The 24,819-nt window shown below is 27.1% G+C and overlaps 1 protein-coding gene across 1 annotated transcript in view; it reads right to left on the minus strand.

Moving 5' to 3' along the window:
* Window positions 1-1,341: 1,341 nt before the first annotated feature.
* Window positions 1,342-24,819, minus strand: part of LOC100199168 (sphingomyelin phosphodiesterase 4) — a 66,853-nt gene continuing 43,375 nt past the window's right edge. Inside the window, exons 9-18 of the mRNA XM_065812460.1 lie at window positions 23,182-23,303; window positions 22,992-23,082; window positions 22,790-22,887; window positions 22,473-22,596; window positions 20,250-20,289; window positions 16,378-16,517; window positions 10,323-10,538; window positions 9,955-10,101; window positions 6,142-6,270; window positions 1,342-1,844 (exon numbers count right to left, since the gene is read on the minus strand). Of these exons, the coding sequence (XP_065668532.1) occupies window positions 1,545-1,844; window positions 6,142-6,270; window positions 9,955-10,101; window positions 10,323-10,538; window positions 16,378-16,517; window positions 20,250-20,289; window positions 22,473-22,596; window positions 22,790-22,887; window positions 22,992-23,082; window positions 23,182-23,303 (1,407 nt within the window). The 3' untranslated portion in view covers window positions 1,342-1,544. The remainder of the gene's footprint in view (window positions 1,845-6,141; window positions 6,271-9,954; window positions 10,102-10,322; window positions 10,539-16,377; window positions 16,518-20,249; window positions 20,290-22,472; window positions 22,597-22,789; window positions 22,888-22,991; window positions 23,083-23,181; window positions 23,304-24,819) is intronic.

The following is a 24,819-nucleotide window of genomic DNA, read 5'->3' on the forward strand; positions in this document are numbered from 1 at the left end:
TATCGTCTAATTAATACGCTGTTAAATTTTTTTCGTTGTTAAAATAATATCATCACCCATGATTATCTGTGGCGTGAAATTTTGGTTTTAAAATAATGAAATTAATTTTTTCATAAAGAAAAATATGTTAGCTAAAAATCCAATTTTGTATGAAAAATAATGCATAGAAACATTTAGTTTTGACTTTATTAAAAGATTCCATTTTTGTATAATATGAACACGCTCAAATTACCCAGTGTTTTTCATTGAAATTACCTGTTTTAAAGTCCTAAAATAGCAGTGGTTTTAATTGTTTTTGAACAAAAACAAAATATAGTAAAAAATTTTAATATTTTAACAATACTAAATATTTTTCTGTAATTTAAATTCAAAAAATTTGAATATTTATCGTTCAAAGGTTTGAGTTAATAAAATTGAAAAAATAACCAACTTTTTTTGTTGTTGTGGAAAACGTAGTAGTTCAGCAAAAAGAGAAAAAATCTTTTAGTGATAAGTTTTGTTAATAACAAATTATTATATTCCAAAAATTAGTGCTAATTTTCAGGTTGGTACTTTTTTTACTTAATATTATTTTTTTGGAGCTAATTTAAAGTGTTCATATTACCAAGTGGTCTGGGTAAAATGAGCACTTTTGCTACTTTTTTTAAACCTGTGTTTTTTAAGAAAAATTTTCAGGGTGTCCGAATATCTAAGTGGATCATGAGAAGGAATTCCTAAAAATTGCTTATTCGCAAAAATTTTGGATCCAGCATAATTATTTTTGAACATATTCCAATTTTCGCTCAAGATGCTAATTAATATATTATATTAATTAGCACCTTAAAATATTACCCTAATCTATCAGCTCATACCACTACAGCGAAAAATATTGGTGAGCTAATACCTTAAAAATCAGTTTACTGCTTGTGGCAAATAAAAAAGTAGCCAAACTAATATTAGGTCATTAGTAAATTAAGTAATATAAAATTTCTACATCACGACGATCTTTGTAAGCCGGCGATTGCCTACTTCGATGTATTCTTTTAATACGTTTGCAACTGATTATTTTATTTTTAACGGGTTTTTTTAAAAAAAGTCTGCCCCGAATTTCCGTTATTGATAATGAATAATGTGCATAAATATTTACTTAATTTTTTAAAATTACTTTACGTATATTTATGATATATTCTGTATATACGCTATGAACATTTTAAGTTGTTTTAAATTACCAAAATCAGTAATTTAACAGATTTTAACCTCATCAAACTTTTCTTATCGCCAAAAAATAATCACAAAGCTTATCGATATTGAATATCGATAAATCTAATTGTTAGTAGTTGATAGGAAAATTTTTAGGGAGAATTTTTATTTATTTATTTAAGATTTATTTTGTATAAGAATAAACAAAAAATTATTTTCTTTCAAAAGAAATTAACACAAAATTTCTAGAATAATTTCAAAAAACAACATCTTAACTTTCTCATTCCATGTTAAGAAAAAATCCACAAGATTTAAACTAGATATCTAGCTTGATTAAAAAAAAAGAAAAAAAAAACTATTTTAAACTAATCTATTTTAATTATTTCAGGTTTCGAGTCGACATTAAGAATGGTAAAAATTAACAGAATAAAAATTGTTATTATGATAACGAGCAACCAGTGAAATCCAAACAGCAGCGCGAGTACAATAAACCAGGAGGTGTAACCTATAAAATAATATGAAGCAGCAAATCGCAGCGAAACGCGTGGATGAACAGCAGAAGTGGTAATTTGACCTCCGTCTGTAGCAACAATTTTAGATATCGTGCGAAGAGCATCGGAGATAATATCGTTTCTGTTGTACAACCTCTCAATTTTTTTGGAGCACTATAGTAGAATAATTCGCTATAAAACAACTTTAAAATTTCTTTAAATTAAACAATACTAATGTTTTAGGACACTAACAATGATATTATGATAATTAAAAAAAAAATTATACAACATAAATAAAGCATATTAAATCTTGTACACAATTTATTGTTTTTTTTTATGGTTCACACATTTAAACAGAAGAAGTATTTATCAACCAAAAGTCCAATAAGCCCGATGAAAATTCGGCTACAAGAAATTCTAGATTCCATTTTTAACAATAAATGTGTTATGGAAGAGACAGAAAAAGGAGTCAAACAATGTGCCTCACAAAAAGAACAAAACTATTTGAGAATGCATGTGCAATAGAGTTACCTGAACAATAGTCTTTTTTTGATAAATGTGAAATCAGATAACCACTGAGCCTTATATCAAAGAGGTTAAAAAAAAAATTTGTTCAAAAAATGTAAATATTTTTTTTCACTAACACTTTTCAGAAATAAAAAAGCAACCAAAAATGTACAATTTGTTCAAAAAACTGTAAATATTTTATTTTCTTACAAGTAACTAATTACACAACATCTTATTCTAAATGTCTACCTTTTTATACAGAAATTCTGTGAAAATATTCAGGTTACTAGGTTACTAAAATGTACAGGTTAATAATATAGCATTTAAAGTAGATTTTCAGTTATTTGAAATTTTGGTTATTTAAAGTAAATTTTTTGATAAACCAAAATTTTAAAAAATTAACTTGTTTCTCCGTACAAAGACCTTGTTCTTCAAAATTTGTGTTTCGGAGTTAAAGAATTGAAAGAGGGTTGTAACCACAATAAAGTAGCCTCCTCAACTGTAGTGGCTCTCTCGACCTTGGAGAGGTAAATGACTTTGAGAGATTCAAATAACCGAGAGTCTACTGTACTTGTTCAAAACATCTTGAAAAAAAAATTATACAAAAATTAAGAAAAGAATGACAATAAATTTGGGTTTGAGCCCCAATCCAATTATTTATTGCTTAACTGAAAAAATATCACAATCAGTATATACAACTCCATTGAGAAGTTTAAAGCCAGCTGACTGTTCGTCATGCATGAAATAATGAGGATAAATGCAGTATATTTATAAAAAAAAACATGAAATTCATTATTTAAATGATTTAAATAATGTTAACATTGAAAGGTCTCAGCTTAGAAAATAGATTGATAAACAAATATTTATTTAGTAATATAAACTAATCAATGTTTACACATCATAAGCTATTTTAGTGATGAATTTATGCATGCTACATTTTACTCTAAACCTTAAACTTCTACATCCTATGTTCGATTGCTTTCCATGATTTCAAAATATTGGATGTAAATTGGAAAAAAAAAAGTGCACCAAAGAATTTTCCAGCTTATATAAAAAACTATGTAGATGAAAAGAGCTTAATAACTTAATGTCTAACTTAATGAAATAAAACACAAAAAAACAGTTGATCAGCCAAAATTTTCGTAGATACTTGCTTATTCTTTAATATACACCCAGCAAAAACATATTGATTCTTAGAAAAGTTTTCTTTACTGCATGTAGCTTTTTAAAAAAATTAAGGTGGAGTAGAACTGTTGAAATGTTTTTTAAACCAAAATTAAATTATTAAAGATGTCTGGTAGAAAAAGATATTTTTTATATAGACTGTTATTTCAATAACTTTTACAAGAAGCCCAATTTCAAGGTGGTAAAATAATAGAAGTAGATAATAAAGAAAGATATAAAGGGGCAATATCTTTCAAAAATTAAAGATTATAAAATAGTAAATGAGGAAACTGAGGGAAAATGGGTGACCATGTGTCTATAACATCTCTATAAAAAAAACGGTTTTGCTTTTTCATTTATATTTATATGCATGTACTTTGAATCCACTTTCATTTTGCACATACCACTCTAGAGACTTATTGAAGTAGTGGAGTATAGTCAAAATTCAGGTCAAAATATTATGGGCATATCATGCTTTATAATAAATGGTATATGACGTTTTTTTAAGGCATTCCTTTATATACAAATCCGCGTTCAAAGTTTTACGAGTTATTTTTAAACACAGGATCAGATGGCTTGCCAAATAAGAAAATAGTGAGCAAATTTCTCAGTTAGAATAAATTTGAATTTTTAGATGACACATCTACCTTTCAACTGATAGAAATATTACTGACATGGCAATAATGAAAAGTCCTTTTTGCAATAGGCTTTATTGTTTTCAATTATGCACAAGTTATCTTGGTTTAAAAGTTTATTTAACTTTTTTGAATGACAAACTGCTTTAAATTGTTAAATCGCTTTGGAATTTTATTTTTATGATATGCTTTATATTCTAGAGATCAAAGTATTTTTCCTATCAAAGCTTGGCTGCATTTAAACTTTTTTGCAAGATCTCTCTGCTAGTGACATGGATTTTTTTTATGAAGCAACTTTGCCTTATATTTACCTATAAACCTTTTTCTTTTTTGACTTCCAGCTTCTCTTTCAATAGATTGAGTCTGTTTACATTGTTGCAAAATTAATCATTTTGAAGAAAAATTTCCACATCTTTTTTCGACTTAATATTTATTTACTCATTTCATAATCTGATAACAATGATAACTAATTCTTATTACCATAACAACCAAACAACAACACATTAGCTTCCTAAAATTGTGCAAGTGTACTAAACTACTTAACAAAATAAATTTGTTGAGTAGTTTTTGAGTAAATAACAATTAAAAAGAGTGCACAAGGAACACAATTTAATTGTATTCAACTAACACATAATCAAAAAATGAGTTACATAAAAGAATCAACTTAAGTTTTAAAACAGAAAGATTATAGAAAAAAAATATATACAAATTTAATATTTAAACTTTTCTGTGAGCTAGTTTATTAGATGTTATATTCTCCAATATTCTAAGTTTGTATAATTCTAAGATGTATAATTCTCCAATATTCTAAGTTTAATAGTTTAAGTTTATTAGATGTTCTGTTCTCAGAAGTTAGGCTTTAGGGACTATTGGAAAGTCTTCAACAGTGTCATTAACAAAGATCTAGCATTCCATTTCTAATACAAGGGTCTAACTTTATTACCTCTTAAATAGGAAAAACTATTTGGAAAAAACATTTCATCTAATTTTTCTCTTGAATCTAATGGCTTCACTCTTCCTGTCATTCTAGATCTATTGTTAGACATCCAAATTACATCTGCTTCTGTTGCTAAAGTTATTTTTCTCTTAAGCTAATCTACTGCTTGTGGTCTAGACAACATTCCTGTCACAGTCTTACAAACAGAACTCTCTGCATTACTCTTTAAACTACTTAATAAGCAACTGAAGCCTGCTGGGAAATGATATCCGTAATTCCAATTTTTAAAAACTCTAGAAACTTCTCTAACTATTGTCCAATCAGTCTTCTCTCAATTATTAGAAAGGTTTTTGAGTGTTTAATTTAAAAATTTCTAACAAATCTCATCTTGATTCTAACAACTTTCAATCGATATAAATGAGAATTGATTTTGATCTCCTCATTAGAGTCTGTTTAAAAAACTTTTGTTTTAAACTTTACTAAACAATTTTTCATGGGACTTAAATTGGGTAAATCTCAATTTAAACTCCATCGAAAACAGAAGGTGCAATACATTTCACTTTCTGCTAAGTAATGCCCACCTAATTTAAACCCATGTATTTATAATTTTTACTTGCCATGTCTTAACAATTTTTACATGGTTGCATGCATAAAAATATCAAACTTTCTAATTCAAAAACAAATTAGACACATTGTTCTTCAAAATTCCCAATTAATTTGCAGAATTGAGATACTCACCTTTTTATAAATGGTGTAAACCAGCACAACTAGTGGCTGTGATTGCACTCCTTATTCTTTTGCAAAAATTGTATATTACTATTTTTTTGATATAACTTTAATTTTTTGTATACCACTTATATACCACACTTTTTGATAAACACTTTGCATTCAATTGGCTTTTGTTTTTTGTTTACAATTACAATTATCTGTTATTTTTTTATTTAGAATTTCTTTTTTTGTATAACAAAGCATTATAATGGCCTTTTATATTTCTTTCTATATTTTTTGTGTATCCATATTTTTTGTGTATAAACTAACTTTAATTGAATTTCAGTTGTTTATCCACAAATTTTAAAAAACACTTTTTCGTGTTAGTGGAAATATTGCATTAAAAAATCAAAATACTAAAGCACACTAACTTATACATTTACTACATAAATAGTACAGAACCTTGCTACTCCAAAATAATGCATGTTTTAGTACAAAAAAACTGCTAAAAAAATTGAACCTTATTATTAATGAATATGGAAGCTTTGTAAAGCCATCTAACAGCCAAGGAACACTCATGTGAACGAATAGGTTGTAGCTCTGGATCACCGGTAAATATTTTATCAAATCGACGGAGACCTTGGGCAACCTAAAATAAAAAAATATATATCAAATAAATCATAAAATACAAGCACAACATTTTTGGACTTAAACAAGTTGGGTTGAGATTGGTTGAAGTAACGTTAACGCTCCTAGTTTTCAAAACATATTTAAATGTTTCAAGAAGTTTCAAAATGCTAACATAGTTGGCATATTGAATAGGTGGCTTTACAGGTCAGGTCAGCTAAACCAAGTTTTTTAATTACACAATTTGCAATTATAATTAAACATCTAAGGTTACCACTTGTAAAATTGAGGATAAATATAAAGATTTTAAGGATATATAAGAAAAATTTTTTTTTAAAGATTTTGCCTCAAACAGCAAAATAATTTTAAAAATTCAAAAAAGAAAGTCAATACTTTATAAACAGAAACTTTCTTTTTTCACTAGTGGCACCTATCCAATTATTGTAAATTTATGACGAATTTTGTAAATTTTATTAATATGATTAAAGAATATATTTAGATATGCATATGTATTATATATACAAAATTTTTTTTTTATTTAATACTTTTACAATAATCTAAAGAGCATATTAGGTATTGTCTGCTATATGAAACCAAATTGAAGCATTGCTCAAAATATTAGTGGTGCAATAACTCACACCTTTGTGTCACATGCTACAAAAATTGTTTTTCTTTATTTCTGAGTAAACAATACATTTTTTGTATTGTTTTAACATCAAAACTCAACTGCAGCTATTCTAATTTAACATAAATTAGAATTGACTTTTTAAATTGACTTGAATTTTACTACTAATGTAGACTCCACTGCTTTACTATTCTGTGAAACTTTAAAAAATATTAAAAAATATATATATAGTTATAATTAAACAACAATAATAGTAAATACATATAAAACAACTTTCAAAAATCAAAAAATTTGTTTTCTAAAAGAGAGTTGAAGCCTCTACATTTTTAGCCCTGCCTGAATATTTGAAAATTTAATCACCCACAGATTTACGCTGTTGTATTATTATTAAAATGAAAAAAATGAAACAATTTTTACATACAAAAAAGTTTTTTTTGGACTCATTATTTGTACATGCATACAAATACTTTCAAAAAATGACTTTTAAAGTAAAACTAAATAGTATAATAATTAAAATTTATTCAAATGTAATGTATGATAACTAAAACTTTGGGTCATATAGTAACTTTGTTACTATATGACCCCTTTATATATATATTTATATATATAAAGTGACATTTTGTTACTGTATGACCCCTTTTACATTATTTTGACCTTCTGAGAACCTTAAAATTTTTTGCATCATTGAAATAAATATCTTGCCTGATAAAGGGTTTTATTTCATGATAAAGAATTTTATTCACAACCCTAATCATAATTGCTGAACATGTTTTAACTTTTTATCTTGTTTAACTTTTTTTATTGTTCAACTTTTTATCTAGTTAAAAAAACTAATCAAAATGGCTGATTATAATTTACTTAGTATAGATAAACTCATAGATTTTATCTTCTAAAATTTTAATGAAAACATTCAACAACCAATTGATGAAATCAATTTAATGAGATGGCTGCTCATTGTTAATCAATTAAATGCATCTAATGCAATCCTTGCTGTATTAAATAAATAAACAAGTGTAAAAAATTGTATTTTATGAGCCTTGAAATAACTTAAAATGAAAAATTATTCACATATGCTTATTTGATTGCTGAAACCAGCAGTAACCTCGCAACTTGAGATTTTAAATCTGTTACAGGGACACGGACTGAATTAACAGCAACTCTTCTAAACAGAACTTTGTTGCATAGCTTGTTCAAACTTAGTCTCCCTAAATTGAATGTATGGATATGTTATGGTCACTTTTTAAAGAAAGTTTTAGTTAAGACTTCCATGACACCTAAACATAACTTAAGTGCAATTGATAGGTTGTTAAAAGATAGTTACAGAAAGAGCTTTCCATTTAGAGAAAGAAACTTTTTTTTTTTTGGTGGAGATTTTAGGCAACTAAATCCCTGTTTTGAAAAAAAGGCAGCCAGGTGATACTGTAGAAGCATGAAAAAAATGTTTTCTAAAGTGGAAATGGATGGAAGCTAAAAACTTTGCATTAACTAAAAATACGAGAGTAAATGATAGGAAAGAAGAATTTCCCCAATGACTATCAAAACTTAATAGGGAAACAATACCGAAAAAGGAGGAAGATCCTTTTAAAAGATATATTGAAATTTCCTCACTCCAACTCAACTGTTTAAAAGTTATTTTGAGATTCTAAACAAAATAATTATGCTCAATGAGTCATTTTAACACCTACTTATATCATTTCATTGTCAATCAATAAAGAAGTGCTTAAATACTGCAATGATCAAAACTTGTGTAATGCAAAGTGCTGGTCAAATTGAGACTGATAACCATAATTATAGAAATAACTTGTTCAGGTAAATTTGAAAACTGGAAGTGTAATTATTTTACTTTGAAATTTAGATTTTAAAGCTGGGCTATGAAATGATACTCAAATTTTGTGCCCTTTAAATAATTATATTGATGCAGAGGTTTTGAAAAAAATTTCTGGTTGCAAACAAGTTCTTGAACTTAATTAGCTCCATCAAATTCTGATTTTCTTTTTGTTGTGAAATGAGGTCAGTTTCCTGTCCAATTGGCACATTCAATGACAATCTTTAAAGGTCAAACGCCTAATAGGCTCGGTGTATATCTTAAAAAAACATGCTTTTGTCATATGCTGCGTGTTTAAGAAAGTATTTTTCTCATACGCTGCATGTTTGTGTAAATGCTTTTATCATACACTGCGTGTTTAGGAACAAGAGTTTTTTATTTTTGTTTTTCAAAGCTGATAAAACATTCAATACAAGACATGGTGAAAATTGCTACACAAAAAAATAATTATTATTTTTAACTTGTCTTTAGATTTTTTGTTTCATGTATTAATGCAGATGTACACTTACATGTTAAATCATGTAAGTGTACATCTACATATCATACATATGCATAAAGCATGTAGATGTATGCTTACATGTTAAATAAAAATGAACCTTAATTTATATTTATTAATATTTTATATAAATTTATATCATACTTATTTATGTTATATTTTATACTGTATATTTGTATAATTCAACAAAATCTTCTTTATCAACTTATACTATATTTAAATTGCATAAAATGCAATGTTTATCTAAAAACTAAAAAAAAAAAAAAAAAAAAGCTATAGTCTAGAACTACATTAGAATTATGGCAATTTTTTGGTGTTTTTTTTTTTTAATTTTAAGTTTATGTTCAAAATATTTTATGGATAACAAAAAATAAATTTGAACTGAAATGAAAATTTGTATCAAACCATTGATTTGTCAAAACTTTGATATATCAAAATTAGGAAGTAAAAAAAGATAAAATTTTGAATAACTAGATGATCTTCAAAGTTACTATTTTAGTCATAGATGATCTCCAAGAAAATATTTTAACCATAGATGATCTCCAAAGTAACTACTTTAGCCATAGAACTACTATTTTTTAAGTTGTTTAACACTACCAAAAATTTTTGGCTTCACTGGTTCTAAGTGTAAACCTTAAGTTAAAATAACTAACTTATCATGAAAACAATAAACTAAAATAAAGAAAATCTCAAAAACATTGTAAAATCTTGTAAATTTTATCATTAATGAGTTATTTTTTTAAAATATAAAAAATTATACCTGAAACCGCCCTCTGTCAGTGAGTACAACTCCATGAGATGTCCACATGCAGTCTGGCTGCTGAACAGGAGATAAATGTGAATTATGTAGAAGGTTTTTCAGAGCCTCATAATTACCATGAACAGTAGGACTAACTTCTATGACTAACTTTTGAAGAAAAACTTTTTTTAAAAATTCGTAAAACTTTTTCAAACAAAAATTATAAAAAATTAAAATAATTTTTTTTTAAATCTTTAACAACTAAAATTTAAAACTTAAACAACTAAAAAATAAAATTATTTTTATTTTATTTAAATTTAAACAATTAAAAGCACCACCAAAAAAAATAAAAACATTAAAAAATTTTGAAAAATCATTTTAAAACATACTTGATAAACATTAGACAATAAATGACATGATTTTTCTAAGTAATCAATTAATTTTTGGTCATCTTGGTCATGCTCTGTGCCATTTTCGCTATTTGTTAAGAACTCTTTTATTTTAGCAATCCAACCATTTGATCGGCTAGCTGTGGTTGATGTTTGCGATGCTTTATTATGAAGCCTGATTGCTGTTGAAGCCAATGACTCGCATAATGTTTGAACCTGATAAAGTTTAAATTTAAAGTTTGATTTATTTGTCTTTTTACACAAAAAAATTATGGTTGTGATGACAATGTCTCTTAAGAATTAGTAGAGATGCACATTGAGATCGAATCAGAAAAGTTAACTAAACTATTAAATTACCATTTCTGACCTTAATTTCAATTTTCCTGAACTTTTGTTAATTTTTGTTAAAGGCTTCTGGTTATTATGTTAATAATTTTAATTATTTTAGACTATTTAGTTATGAAATGAAATTAAAAACTCAATTTAAAAAAATTTTTAATGAGCATTTTTCATTTTAAATGTGTAATTACTTTGAAATAAAAAAAAATTTTAAATAAGCATTTTTTCAAAAAAAAAAACAATCTAAGGGCCAAATCAAGCAACTGCAAATCTTTAATCTTGATGGTCCTAAGGCATTTAGCGATTTTGAAAGTATATTACTTGAAACAATTCAAAACTTTCTTATTCCGGTGAAAAGGTTTTATGAAAAAAAAAAAAAAGTAATCCAGGTGTAGTTTAATATATATATATATATATATATATATATATATATATATATATATATATATATATATATATATATATATATATATATATATATATATATATATATATATTTGTGGAGATAAAAATACTTAATATTTATGAGCTCAATGCTTATAACATTTTATGCTTTATTTACATGTGGAAAAACGATTTAACTTTACCTATCTTTAAATGACAAACAAGTCATCCTCGAAAACTAACACTCCACTTTATTTCCAGTAACTTCTGAGGTACCTCAAGGTTCTACCTTGGTCCTGTTTTGTTTCTTATCTACATTAATAATTTTCCTGAAAACCTTAAATCTAAAGTAGATCTTTTTGCTAATAATTAACTCATCTTTATACTCTTGTCTTGACAAAAAGCCTTCTCTTTTGATTGCTTAGAACAGGCAGCCGATCTTGAATCTAATATCACATTTGTAACAGATTGGGGCTCACAGTACTTTTTTAAATTTTAACTCCAACAAAACTCAGTATTCCAATAATTATTTGCTGCAAACAATTATTGGAATATTGTCGACATTCCTATATTAATGAGTGGCAACCTTCTCACTGAGTCTTCTTCTTTATGCCTTCTTGGATTATCATTTACTACTGACCTTTCTCAGAAACCATATATATAATCAATCTGCTAATTCCATTTTCTACCTCTACAAATCTCTTATTCGTCCCTGTATGGAATACTGTCATATAAAAGTCATAAAAAAAGAACCTTTTACTATTGGTATATTAATAGTTTTCATCTTTAGTTCTGTTCTTCCGCATGGAATCCTTATTATTGCCGAGACATTGACGTTCTCGAAGCAGTGCAAGAAAGAGCCACTAACTTTGTGCCTCAACTCAGAGCCTTATCATCAGTACCGTCAAAGACTAACCAATATAAATATTTAATCTCTTGAGAATAGACCTCATCCAATACTTTAAGATGTACCATAGCCTCAACAACGTTGAGCTCCAGAGACCAAACCAGTTAGCTGCAGCATTAATGTATAGGAACCTGCAAATAACCTCTGAGGGCAGTGTCATCGAATTCAGTGCCAAGCAATAGCTAACTGTGCCCAACGAGAATTTTTCTTCACTAATTGCATCCTACCTGACTGGAATTTTCTTCCAAATTGCATTATATCTACCACATCATTGAACAACTTTAAAAAACAACTGGATACACATGTTTCTGAACATTTATTACAACAAAAAAAAGAACTGCAATTTATCTCCATTAGTTGCCCTGCTTGCAAATGCTTAAGCTTGTTATAATTTACTCATATCATTATTATTATTATTATATTTGAGCTGGTGCTTCTAGGGATGCTCTTTCTCTACTTGACAAGATTCAAAAATGCCGCAAAAATGCCTTTTCCATCGCCGTAAAATTGCATCTCTTTCTCTTTTTTTCATGGTTGCTATTAAAATTGCATCTCTTTTTTTCATGGTTACTTGCCATTCTTGCCATTTTTATTTGTCTAGTTTTTTTTCCCGCACTTTACCCCTTTGGAACTCTCTACCATTTTCATGTTTTCCAGACTCATACAACCTTCAACTTTTCACGCTTACTGTCAACCATTTCCTTGCTCTATAACTCAATTCTTTTTTTTTAGTAACTCCAAACTTAATAGTGGTTGCTTGCAGCCTTGTTGGGAGTGAATCAGGAAAAAGAAAAAAGTTATTATTAGTTTTGATGTGTACTAACCGCCAGATCTATATTTTACTACAAACATAAATTTGCAGTGAATAACATGACATGCTGTAATGTCACCCAAAAACAAGGTTATTGCATGCTTTGGAATAATGCAGTGGCAGGTAAAAGGCGGAATTACCAGTTATGCTTTATAAAATAGTTTAAGACAGGACAGAGATTACTAGCATTGTGAGCAGATGTTTGTGTTTCTTAAAATAGTAATCGTATAACAAGCACAGCTTTTTTAGAATTTTCTCAACTAATAAAAAATAATAATGTGAAAAAATAATGCAAAAATAATGTGTTCTGACCACACTTAAAATACTTTATTTTTTCAACTTGACCACCACAGTTTGTTTTGACAACTTTTAAGTTGTCAAAACAAACATTTAAAATAGCATTTTTAAAAATTAAATTTTTAAAAATGACATTTTTAAAAATTAAAATAGCATTTTTTTTAAATGTAATAAAAATATATTTGCGTTTTCAAATAATGGTTTTTGAGCTTAGATTTTTTTTTTTTTTTTATCTTAGATTTTCTTTTTGTAGATATTCTTTTTGTAGATATTTCTTTTATAGTACTTATCTACAAAAAGAAAATCTAAGAGAACAACAAAAAAAAAAATCTAAGCTCAAAAATTTAATTTAAAAAAATTTAATTTAAATTTGATTTTTAACAATTTAATTTTAATGGTTGTTCACAATAAACGCACTTTATTTAAATTAACAGGTGATAACTAAAAATTCGGACAAAGTTAATGTTAATTTTGCTTTGTGTTAAAATAAGTATACATAATAATTAAAATATATTTATTTAGCTCACATATTCTTTTTTTAGAAAAAAATGAAAAGTATTTGAATCAATCATTTAAAAATGAAGGTGAACCAAAAAACGAAGATGAGCAGCGGAAACGTGTGTATGAGTTTTATTAAGAAAATATAAATCTCGGCAAAACATACACAGTAAAGCATTTTCTTGCTGAAAATATTCCAAGAACTACCATTTATGACATAATAAAACGTGCTGAAAACAAATTTGAACATGAAAGAAAGCCTGGAAGTGGTCGTATAGCCAAAAAAAGTAAGGTTTCTAAGCTTAAAACCATGTTTGACCATCAAGATGGTATTTCACAGAGGCAAATAGCTCGTAAATTCAGTATTTCACAACCGTATGTGAATAAAAAAATCAGTCTGCTATCAAATGTTATAAAAAGCTAAAGATTCCTAAGCAAGATGAGCAAATGATGCTAAGAATTCGAACATGCTGCAGTCGGCTTTACCAAAATTACCAAGACTTTGAATGGATCATTGACGATGAATCGTATTTTACTTTAAATCGAAGTTCGATAAATGGAAATGCTAGTTACTACTCTAGTGATACATTATTGACTCCGCCGAATGTAAAATACAGCCAAAAAGAGAAGTTTTCAGAAAAAATAATGGTCTGGATCATTATTTCGGCCAAAGGTACCTCAAAACCATATTTTCGAGAATCTAGCAACGCTATCAACCAGTTTATTTACTTGTGTTCAATAGAGACTTATCCCGCTTATAGAAAAGCATTATTTAAATGATAATTTTGTATTCTGGCCAGATCTTGCATCTGCTCATTATGCCAAAAGCGTATTGGAATATTTAAAGACTAAAAATATTGAAATTGTACCAAAAAAAGATAATCCGCCAAATTTACCCGAATGCAGGCCCATTGAAAATTTTTGGTCAATATTGAAAGGTCTTGTGTATAAGAATAATTGGCAAGCAAGAAATCTTTCACAACTTAAAGAAAGGATTAAGTATTGTTTGACCAAAGTTGATCCTAATGTTATCCAAGAAACAGTTAGTCGCACCAAGAGTTTGATTGACAGTGTCAGACGAAATGGAGTGATTAAATCAAATTGAATATTATATTGAATAATTCTCTATAAAATACTTTTTTTACTTTTATAAAACATTAAAAAACGAGGAAGTTATGATCCTTTAAACTTTGTCCGGATTTTTAGTTATCACCCATTATCAAGGAGTATTATACGTAATTACATTTATATAAATGTGTATTTTTTGATAAATCTTTTCAAACTTTTTCTATGATTACTTTTATAAACACTTTTAATAGCAAAAAACTTTAGCGCGAAAACAAATGTTACATAACATAACTCAAATTGAATAGTGTAATAAAAAGTACTGGCCTTTATAAGCATTAAAAAAACTATTATGTTAACGTTTTTAAAAAATAAATTAAGAAGGGGTTTTAAAAGCCAAAATATTTGTTTGAAATTTATAAAAACCATCAGACAAAAATAAAACCAATACTGAAAAATATGCTTAAATTAATAATTAATTGTAACATTTTATAATAAATAATAATTAATTAATTGAAAAAAAAATTAGTTTAAGTGTCTTTTAAAAAATGACTTAGCTCAAAAAAATGAAAAGTTTAAAAAATGAAGTTTATATATAATATTGAATTTATTAATAATTTTGGAACAGCTAAATGATTATAAAATAAATGCAAACAAAATATGGGTCGGACAAAATGACTGATAAATGTCATTTTTTACTGGACAATGCCTGATGTCTGGCAGCTATTTCGAGCCCTGTCACTGTGACGCAAAAAAGCCTTACAAAAATTTCAAGACTGTCTCAAAATTAGCCGGTATAGATAAGGTGCCATACTCAAAAGTAAAGCAATTTTCTAACTTCAAAGGTAGTTCGAAAGTGAAATATAAATTAACTTTAAACCCAGATGCAGTGTTCCTGGAAGACCCATTACAACAAATAACAAGGTGTGGTTTTTTAAACCCTCCACAAACTAAATCCATTCGGAGCCCGCCAAAACTTGACCATATTACTTTACAATTTTTTTGCAACAACTGACAACTAGCAGTGCTTATAGATGCAGCTTTTTTAACTAGCAGTGCTTATAGATGCAGCTTTTTTAATGTTAAGTTGAACATACCTAACCTATCTTTCTAAATGTAAATTAATAAAATGTAGCAGTACAGAATGTATATTGTTATTTTTGACCTAACCACTACCAATATGGTTATTTTAAAACATATTTTAATAACTTGGTTTTGTTCTTACTTTTTTTACTTGGGTCTATTACTGTACTAATGGTTATGCAGCTATTTGATGCTCTTCATATAATATGTATTGGTTGCATTGTAGAAAAATAAGAATTAGACTGTGTATTTCCACTTAATATATATTCTTTACTGTAATTATTCCCAAACTACCATTTTTTTTTTTTTTTGAGTTAAAACACTTTTTCCTATTTTATAAAAATTTCACATTAAATGTTCAAACTCCATTTGTTATCTTTGACCTTCGTACTAATATCAAAATAAATAAAAAAACTTCAAACAGTATCTTTGAAACACTATGTATATTATTTAATGAAAAATGCTTTCTTATTTTGATGCTCATAATTGATCTTCAAGTACAGGTAGGAGTAACTAAAAATTGCTGTCCTGAACATTTATATAATATGGAATTAAAATAATCTGGTTCTAAGACAGCGATATGTGAAACAAATTAAACAGCAAATAAATAAAATTGGCAGCAAACAATGGTACATGAATAAAACAAAATTTGTCAGACCAGTATCACTTACAGCTTTTGTACTTTCATTCCCAAACAATGGCTGCTGCATCTCAGCACTGTTCTCTAAGCAAACAGGACTCAATAAGCCACCAAATTGAGGTGTAGAGGAAAGTGGTGAGCGAACATGACTTCTTATTGTATCTGAATCTCCTAAGTAAATAAAAAAGACAGATAACCGTTATTATTATTATTTTTTATACCGATTCACTCAAAACAAGAATGCACCAAACTTGAATTAACCCTTTATTCAAGTTAGATGATACTAGAAAACAAATAATAAATAAAAAATAGCAAGAAAATGGTTAGCAAACAAAAAAAATTGTTGACAGAAGAACACAAAAACTCTAAACTGTATGAGTTGGAAAAACACGAAAATGAGTTCCAAAGCATTGATGTGTGAAGAAAAAAACTAGATGATTAAAAGGTCCAACTACATTTGTGATACATAGCTAAATTTGCAATTGATGGTATATATAGTTTCCATGAGGGTTCAGTAGTGATACTCCAAAAAAACATAAAGTAGACAAATGTCAACAATATAGTGGTCTGCAGCTCCAACAAAACTCAATAACTTGACTTTTTGTTTTAAACGATCAAAAATATGACTTTTTGTCAAGACAGTAGTTGTGGTGTCAGTAAAAAGACACTTTAAATTCAATTATTACAAAAAACTTATAACTACAACTCCTTTGAAAATTTTCAGCGATAAAACTATGCAAAAAAATGAATACAATATATTAGGCCCTAACTACAAAATCTTAAAAACTGCGATTGTATGTTTGTATATGTATATATGTTAGAATGTATATATGTTAGAATGTATATACTTTGTTGTATGTGCAATAAGTTTTTTTAAGATTAGCAACAAGCTTTTTTCATTATTCTTATATATATATATATATATATATATATATATATATATATAAATGATTTTTTTACAAAATAAAGAAAAAAATAAGGAATAATAAGAAACTTATTGCTACCCCATACCCATAGCAGCAACTCCTTTCGTGTTCTCCATAAATTAGTCCAGGCTAGTACTGAAGCTCTTACAGCTTTTGAAACCCATATAGCTTACAGCATGTGACAGGTAACCAATTTATAGTAAATCATTACAGATTAACTATAAATACTGTTTTTATAATGAGTAGAACAGACAGAATAAAAATATGTTTAGAAATTTTTTTTCTAATTAGTCCCATTTTACTCCAGCCCCTTGTCCCATTTTACCCTGACACTAGATTTCATGGGACAAAAAGTTTCACATTAATGAACCAATGTGATCAATTTAATTTAATGATTTAGTTTTAAGATATCAATTTAAAGTAATGAGTTTTGCAATAATTTAACTTAATAAATCATTGTTCATTGTTCTATAAATTTAACTCAAACTTTATACTGTGGACGATACAGAGCACAGCATGCAAACAAAAATTTTTTATTTTATCTCATCCCAGTCTCCCCGCTATCTAAATCTAACTATCTGAAAAGTATCTAAAAGGTTTCTTGGAAAATACCTGGTGACTAGTTTTTTGTGTTAATTGAATAACTTTAAGAATATTGATCGTGTATGTAAGGACTGAAAAACCGTCATATAAGTTTTTGTCAATAACTAAATATATTGTTCAAGTTTACTGCAGCGTGGAAAAAAAGAATTATATTGTTCAAGCTTAATTATGCTTTCAAAAATACAGAGATGCCAACTTTTTTACAAAACCATTCAATTAGTCAAGCTTCAAGATAGCAGGGTTCAAAGAAATGTTTTTAGAATTTACAAGGAAACTCTTATTATAAGAAAATTTCCTGTACTGCATGTTTTTGAATGAAAATCAGAACATAAGAAATTGCACCCTCAAACAAGTCCTTAAACAAGAGCATTAAAAAAAGACATTTTATTGAAGACAAAACTTAAGTCAAAATTTGACTTAAACTTTATCTTCAATGTGTAGAGATTTACAAACAAACAAACAAAAGACAAAAAATTCATTTTGAAAAAAAAAAAAACAATGCAGAAAGAAAATAAAAGAATTATAAAATAAGTGTGATATTTAATGTTATTAACCAAAAGCTCATAACGTTACAATAAATAAATAACAGGATGACTTGTGATTTTGAAAAAAAAAACACCCTCTAGGCAGTGGCTTATTAAACATGGTGGTAGCATAATAATGATTTGAGGATTAAAAGTATAATGGATTAGATCAGTGTATACTTAGACGAAACCAATAATGTTATATTGCCACATGAAAAGGATAAAATACCTCGTAGTTTGATTTTCAGCAAGCCAACCATGTAAATTTCATGCAAATTCTATCAAAAATTTCAATTCAAAAAAAAATTTTGAATTGGCCCTCTTAAAGCCCTAATTTAAATCCAATAAAACATCTTTGGTAACATCTTGATTGTACCAACAAAATTAATTTATTCAAGATGCTTTTAGACTATTATTTTATTCAAGATGCTTTTGGACTGCTTAGCAAATATCCCCATAGATATTCTTGATAACTTAGTTAACTCTAAGACTTATGATTGTCAAACGGTAATAAAAACTCGAGGTAAAATAAAAAACTTGAAAAACTCAGCTGTTTATAAACCTTTGCGCACTAATTTATACTTTTAAAATACTTTTTTGTGATCAAAAATCAGCATGTTTACACATTTTTTCACAGAACACATTTTTTAATAATTAAAAAATTCTAAACAAAATACATACAATGATTCACAGACAATGTTCCATCTTAAACTAATAATATATGATTTAGATTTAGTTAATATAATAGCTATGATTTAATTAGATTTTAGTTCATAGAAACCTACTACAAATTAATGCAAAGTTGGAAAATTTATACACAGTTTCTAGTGATATACCAATGGCAAAGGCCAAATGTATTTTATATCACTATTATTATTATTATTAATATTATTATTACATATATATACACATTAAACCCTATTATTAGCCACAATCGGTTTTTATCACTATAGTATAGCACTATTAGTTTTAAACTTAGGCTCCTTTCAAAATCTTTAATTTCCATGGCCCCCGCTAAGACTCTGATTCAACACCCGTAGTTATAAATAAATAGACAAATAACGAAAATAAAAAGTTTCTAATATCAAAAAATGTTTAAAGTTTTTTTTTCATAAACATTAAGTAGTCATTAAACATTTGTGTTTTTTATGATAAAAAATCTGATCGAAGACATTTAAAAAAATAACTAACTATAAACATTTTTTCTGATATATCTTTGTTACAATGTTTTACAATGCTATCAAAGATTGAATAGGTTTTACTTTGCATTATTTCTGTCATAGCTATTTTTGCTGTGTCATCATTGGGTATTTTTTATACTTCTTAATATGAATTGCCATTCATATTCTACTTTTTACATAATATCATTGGAAAAAGAACATTAAACTCTTTCCATCTTTCTCACTTGACTTCCTGACTTAAATAAAATGCTTATAGGTGTTTACTTTCTACCTCCAGAGTTTTTGAGAGTTTTTCCTGAGCAATTATTACATTTATTGAAGTTATGTTATAGTTATCACTTTTTATTTTATTTTAACAAATAGAAAAATGTATAAAGGGGGTTAATGTGTCTATACTTAGGGATCTAAAAAGCATAAAGGCACATGAATTCATTGAGCAAGACTTAAATATAGCTATTTATGGTTATGGTTTTTTAAAAGAAAGTTACCTTATTTTGAGTGTCAGAGAATGAAGTTATCTACCTTATTAGGGTAATAGGATATTTCACTAAAATGTGAAAATTGTGAGCAAGATTTAAAATTATTAAACTTGTGACTTTATTTAATAAAATAAAAAATAAAAAATATATGAAATAAAATATAAAAATAAAAAATATTAAAATTTCTTACCTTCATGCAATATATCAACTAAGCCAGGTTGTGAAAAAACCTACACAATACAAAATAAAAAACTAAAAAAAAAAAAAAAAAAAAAAGGATCGAAGTTTTATTTTTAAGATCAAATAAAAAGAACAAATATAAAAAAAAAAGAAAAGCCATGAAAATAGCAAATAAATGTAGGATCAAAAGCCACTAACAAAGCAGAATACAAAGAAAATATAGACAAAGTTTACATTCAAAAGGTATTTTTCTTCAACTGAGAATGCAACACAAGATTCTCATTAAGGAAAAACTTAGATTATAACTGTTGCAACTCAAGAATAAACTATATAATTAACACACAAAACTAAAAAATGGATATTTAGAGGTTCAGCTTATATTATAAATAATAAATGAAAGTTCACAAAAACATTAAATTGCTACTTTTTTCCTTGCTTTAAACGATATAGCCATAGATGGGGCTTTAAGTAAAAACATAGTTATTTAATTTTCCATTAAATAACTATGTTTTTACTTAAAGCCTATAAATGGGGGTAATTTTCCATTAAATAACTATGTTTTTACTTAAATCATTTTATCATCTAAGCTTATACTTTTTCACATTATGTTATATGAATGTTAAACTCAGTGATTTCAAAGGAATTACTGAGCCTAAACCAAATCGATAAGAAGAAATAACAAATAGAAAAAGAGATGAAAAAAATCACACACACAAAAAAAGTTTTTTACTGATGGAAATAATTAACAGGTGGTTACTAAAAATCCGGACTTACTTTCAAGGGCAATTACTCCCATGATTTTTAAGGTAGAAATTAAATAAAAATATTATAAAATAGAGTTTTTAGTTTTATTTGCTTCACGTCTTTTGCTTGCTAGTTACCCTCATTCACTTATCCTTTCAAAATAGCCCAAAAGAAATTCGATTGGGCAACACTCTGGTACAGCGGACAGATTATCAACTTTTTTTGACAAAATTGATGTTATGTGCCTCATGGCAGTTGGTCATAATGCAATGAGGTTTTGGCATAATGCAATGAGGCCAGGACTGGCCAAAATACATAATTACCATCGGCATGATAAGCATTGAACGGCACTAATCTTTCCTTAATACAATCCATTTCGTAGATGGCTTTATTGACTGTAAGGCCACTGGAATTGAAAAAATGGCTTGGAAATACCTTTGTCAGAAGAGGCCAGCCAGGCAAACAGCTTGGGTTCGAACTTGCACCTTTTGCAATATTTAACACTTGGTGGAGTCTTGTCTCTGTCGCTAGAGAAGTAGGTGCTGTTTCCATTAATTGTTGGGAGCAAGTGTGAAGTAAGACTTTTTGCCAAGGATGATCAATTTTCCTTGAAAATTGCAATAAAGACAATCAATGCTGGTCTTGATTCGCTCATTCTGGCTCTTTTGTAATCAGATATAGCCTGTTTCATTTAAGTTTTGATGTCAGTGTACTCCGCAAGAGTTTTAATGATAAGTAAATGATTGCATCCAAATTTTCAACCTGCTTTCCTCATTAAAAATCACAGATGTTTGATCAACTTGAGGGTTATAAATTTTGGCCACACGGCTACTTCCTTGCACTCTTTTGTGTCTTGAATCATTCTCAGCAAGTTTGATTATATCATAAATAGTGCTTCTTGGATTTTGTTTAGCATTAAAGTGATCTACTTTACCTTGTGTTTACTTTTTACCTTGAAATTTATTATTTAAATAGAACTCATTAACATGTTTTCTTATCTCTTGCTTAGACATTATTATTTTCTTAATTTTTATTATCTAAAAACAAGTAAATTAACTTATAGAGAATTAAATAAGCTAATTACTAAAAAAGATTTTTAGTAACCACCCGTTAGTAATTGTTTTTTGTTAATTAGTAATTAACTGTAATTTATTAATTAGTTATTAACTTTTTTTTGTTCTAATATATTAACATTGTAGTATTATTATTTCTTTTTTTAAAACATTTTTATTGTAACTAATTCCGAGCAGGTAAAAATGTAAGCTTTTTGAAAAACAACACAAGCTGATTAACAACAAAAGTAAGAATAGTAACAACAACAACAGCAACAACAATAACAACAACAATAACAATATTAATAATAATAACAATAAAAATAATAATAGTAATATTGATAACTATTATTATTATAAAAATAGTTATAATAATTAAAATTAAGTGAAAGCATCACTCATTGAGTAAGTTAAGATACTTAAACTTAAAAATTTACTTTAGCAACACGATATATTAGAATGACATCACCAATTGCCATGAAGTCATGCCTCTGAGCACGAGTGATAAATTTTTTAAACAAAACAGAATAAAAATGAAAGTTGGAGCATATAAATGCTTTCCTATAAATAAAAAAATAATACAACAAAATCAATCATAATAAAAAACACAAATAGTCATAATAGAAAAAAGTAACAAAATAAAGCACAAACAGTAAAAACAAAAAAAGTAATTAAACTTAAAACATAAATACAAAAGTAACAACGACAAAGTAAAAATAAATTATTGGGAATATATTTAAAAAATAAAAGTAACCATGGTAAGATGCTTATATCCATCCCTTCTTCGTCTGATGATGTATTCGAATTAAGATACCGCCATGGTTGAATAAAACTCAGCCAAGTTTCAAGTACCTAAAAACAAAACGGTTTACATTTTAGGTAAATTGAAATTACAACATCTATTCAAAATATGTCAATGGTCATTTTATTTACGAAACTGACATAAATAAAACTACCATTCTAAATGAAGTGTCCAGTGGCCAATGCATGAAACACAGCTTTAAGTAAATATACAGTCTCTTATTAAACAAACCAGGTACAATAACCCTGAAACAAATAAATAGTATAAAGTAACAAAAAATTTAAGATAAATAAATTGGAAACAAAGTTAGCTACTAAAAAACTGTTATTAAATTCAAATGGAACCTTGCTAAATGAGCCATAGGCAATTCAACATGAACACCATGCTTGCTGTTTATAAACGTATGCAAATACTTTACTAAAATTCTAATCATGCGTGCATAGTCAACTGAAGGAAGTTTATACTCCTAAAAATGAAAACTTATGTATTTGAATCCCAAAAAAAAAACTTTCAAAATATTTAAACTAAATAAATAATTAGTAAGAAAAAAAATGTATTAAACAAAATAATGATCCAAAGAAAGAAAAATCATAAAATTGTTATTGGAAAAAAAAAAAAAAATTGATCTGAAGAAAAGTAAAGACCAAAAAATGAAATAAAGCCAAAAAAATTAACACTATCTGTTTTATGTTATTTATGCACTTAACGTTACCAATAGTACTCTAAACTTTTACTACGAAACAATACTAATCTCTATCCATTCTCAACTTTGAGCCTCTTGATAATTCAAGTAACATTCCAGGCTGTAATTAAATTATTGTAATTAATGAAGGAAAAAAATTCAATAAGAAAAGATATAATGCTGCAAGATCTGATTGCTAAAATTGGAAATAACAATAATCTAAAAAATTTTAAGAATGCTAGTTCATCTGAATTATAACTTATAGCTGACAACATTGTATCCAATATTAAAGAAAATCCATGCTTTTTGACAAAGATTAAAAAAATAACCTTAAAAAACAATGTCACTGTGCTCTGTGGTCACTGTGCTGAGAAACAAGTATAGTGTGACCAGGAGAATTGAACTGGGAATTACTTGCTTATAAAGCAAAATATAAATGACTAAATCCTAAAAGAAGTTTTCTTACTTCTTCATAGAGAAGAGACAATAAGCTCCAAAATCTAACCTGTAACAATAAATTTTTCCTAGTTATCAGTGGAAAAAAATGCAATTAAGCACTAGATAATTGGTATTGTATAAGTAGATACTGAGAGGAATTTTGGATACTAAGAGGGATGGTCTTGAATTATGTGGTATTGCTTACATACTAATGTTGATACCATCATTATCTATTTAATACAACACAATACCGATTATAAAAAGATTCTTATGGTATTAAATGGTCACATAGCCTCTTAAAAAAAATGTGCATGTGAAGTTGTGAATTAATTATGAACAAAAAAAAACAACCAAGCTGCAATACTAAATGATAAAATCAGTACTGATATAGTCGATACCATGATCTTAATGTTGATATTGAATAAGATACTGTAAGGTATTTTATCAATACTAGAGAATAATAGAGATTCTATACTGATTATACAATGCTCCAATGAAACAAGTTATAGTGGAAAATAATAGAACCAATTATTAGCACAAGACGAAATAAATTACGAGTAAAAAATAAAACAAGTTACAAGTAAAAAAATATGGAACAAATTATTAGTAGAACAAGTTATTGGTGAAAGAGAGATGCAATTATCAATGCCTACAATTATAATTGTAAGTGAATGCTTTTGCAGCATTAATCTTAAACAAAATAAATTTTCACCATAATTTTAATCAGACAAATATAATTAACAACACAATTAGTAGCTAACAAATTTTTTTTTAAAAAAGCAACCTTATTTGTTCAACTAACAGTCAGTAAAAGAATTGTACTTTTTAATACTTATAATTATATTTGTGTTGTACTGCAAAT

Source organism: Hydra vulgaris, chromosome 12 (assembly GCF_038396675.1).
Source record: "Hydra vulgaris chromosome 12, alternate assembly HydraT2T_AEP".
Lineage (NCBI taxonomy): Eukaryota > Metazoa > Cnidaria > Hydrozoa > Anthoathecata > Hydridae > Hydra > Hydra vulgaris.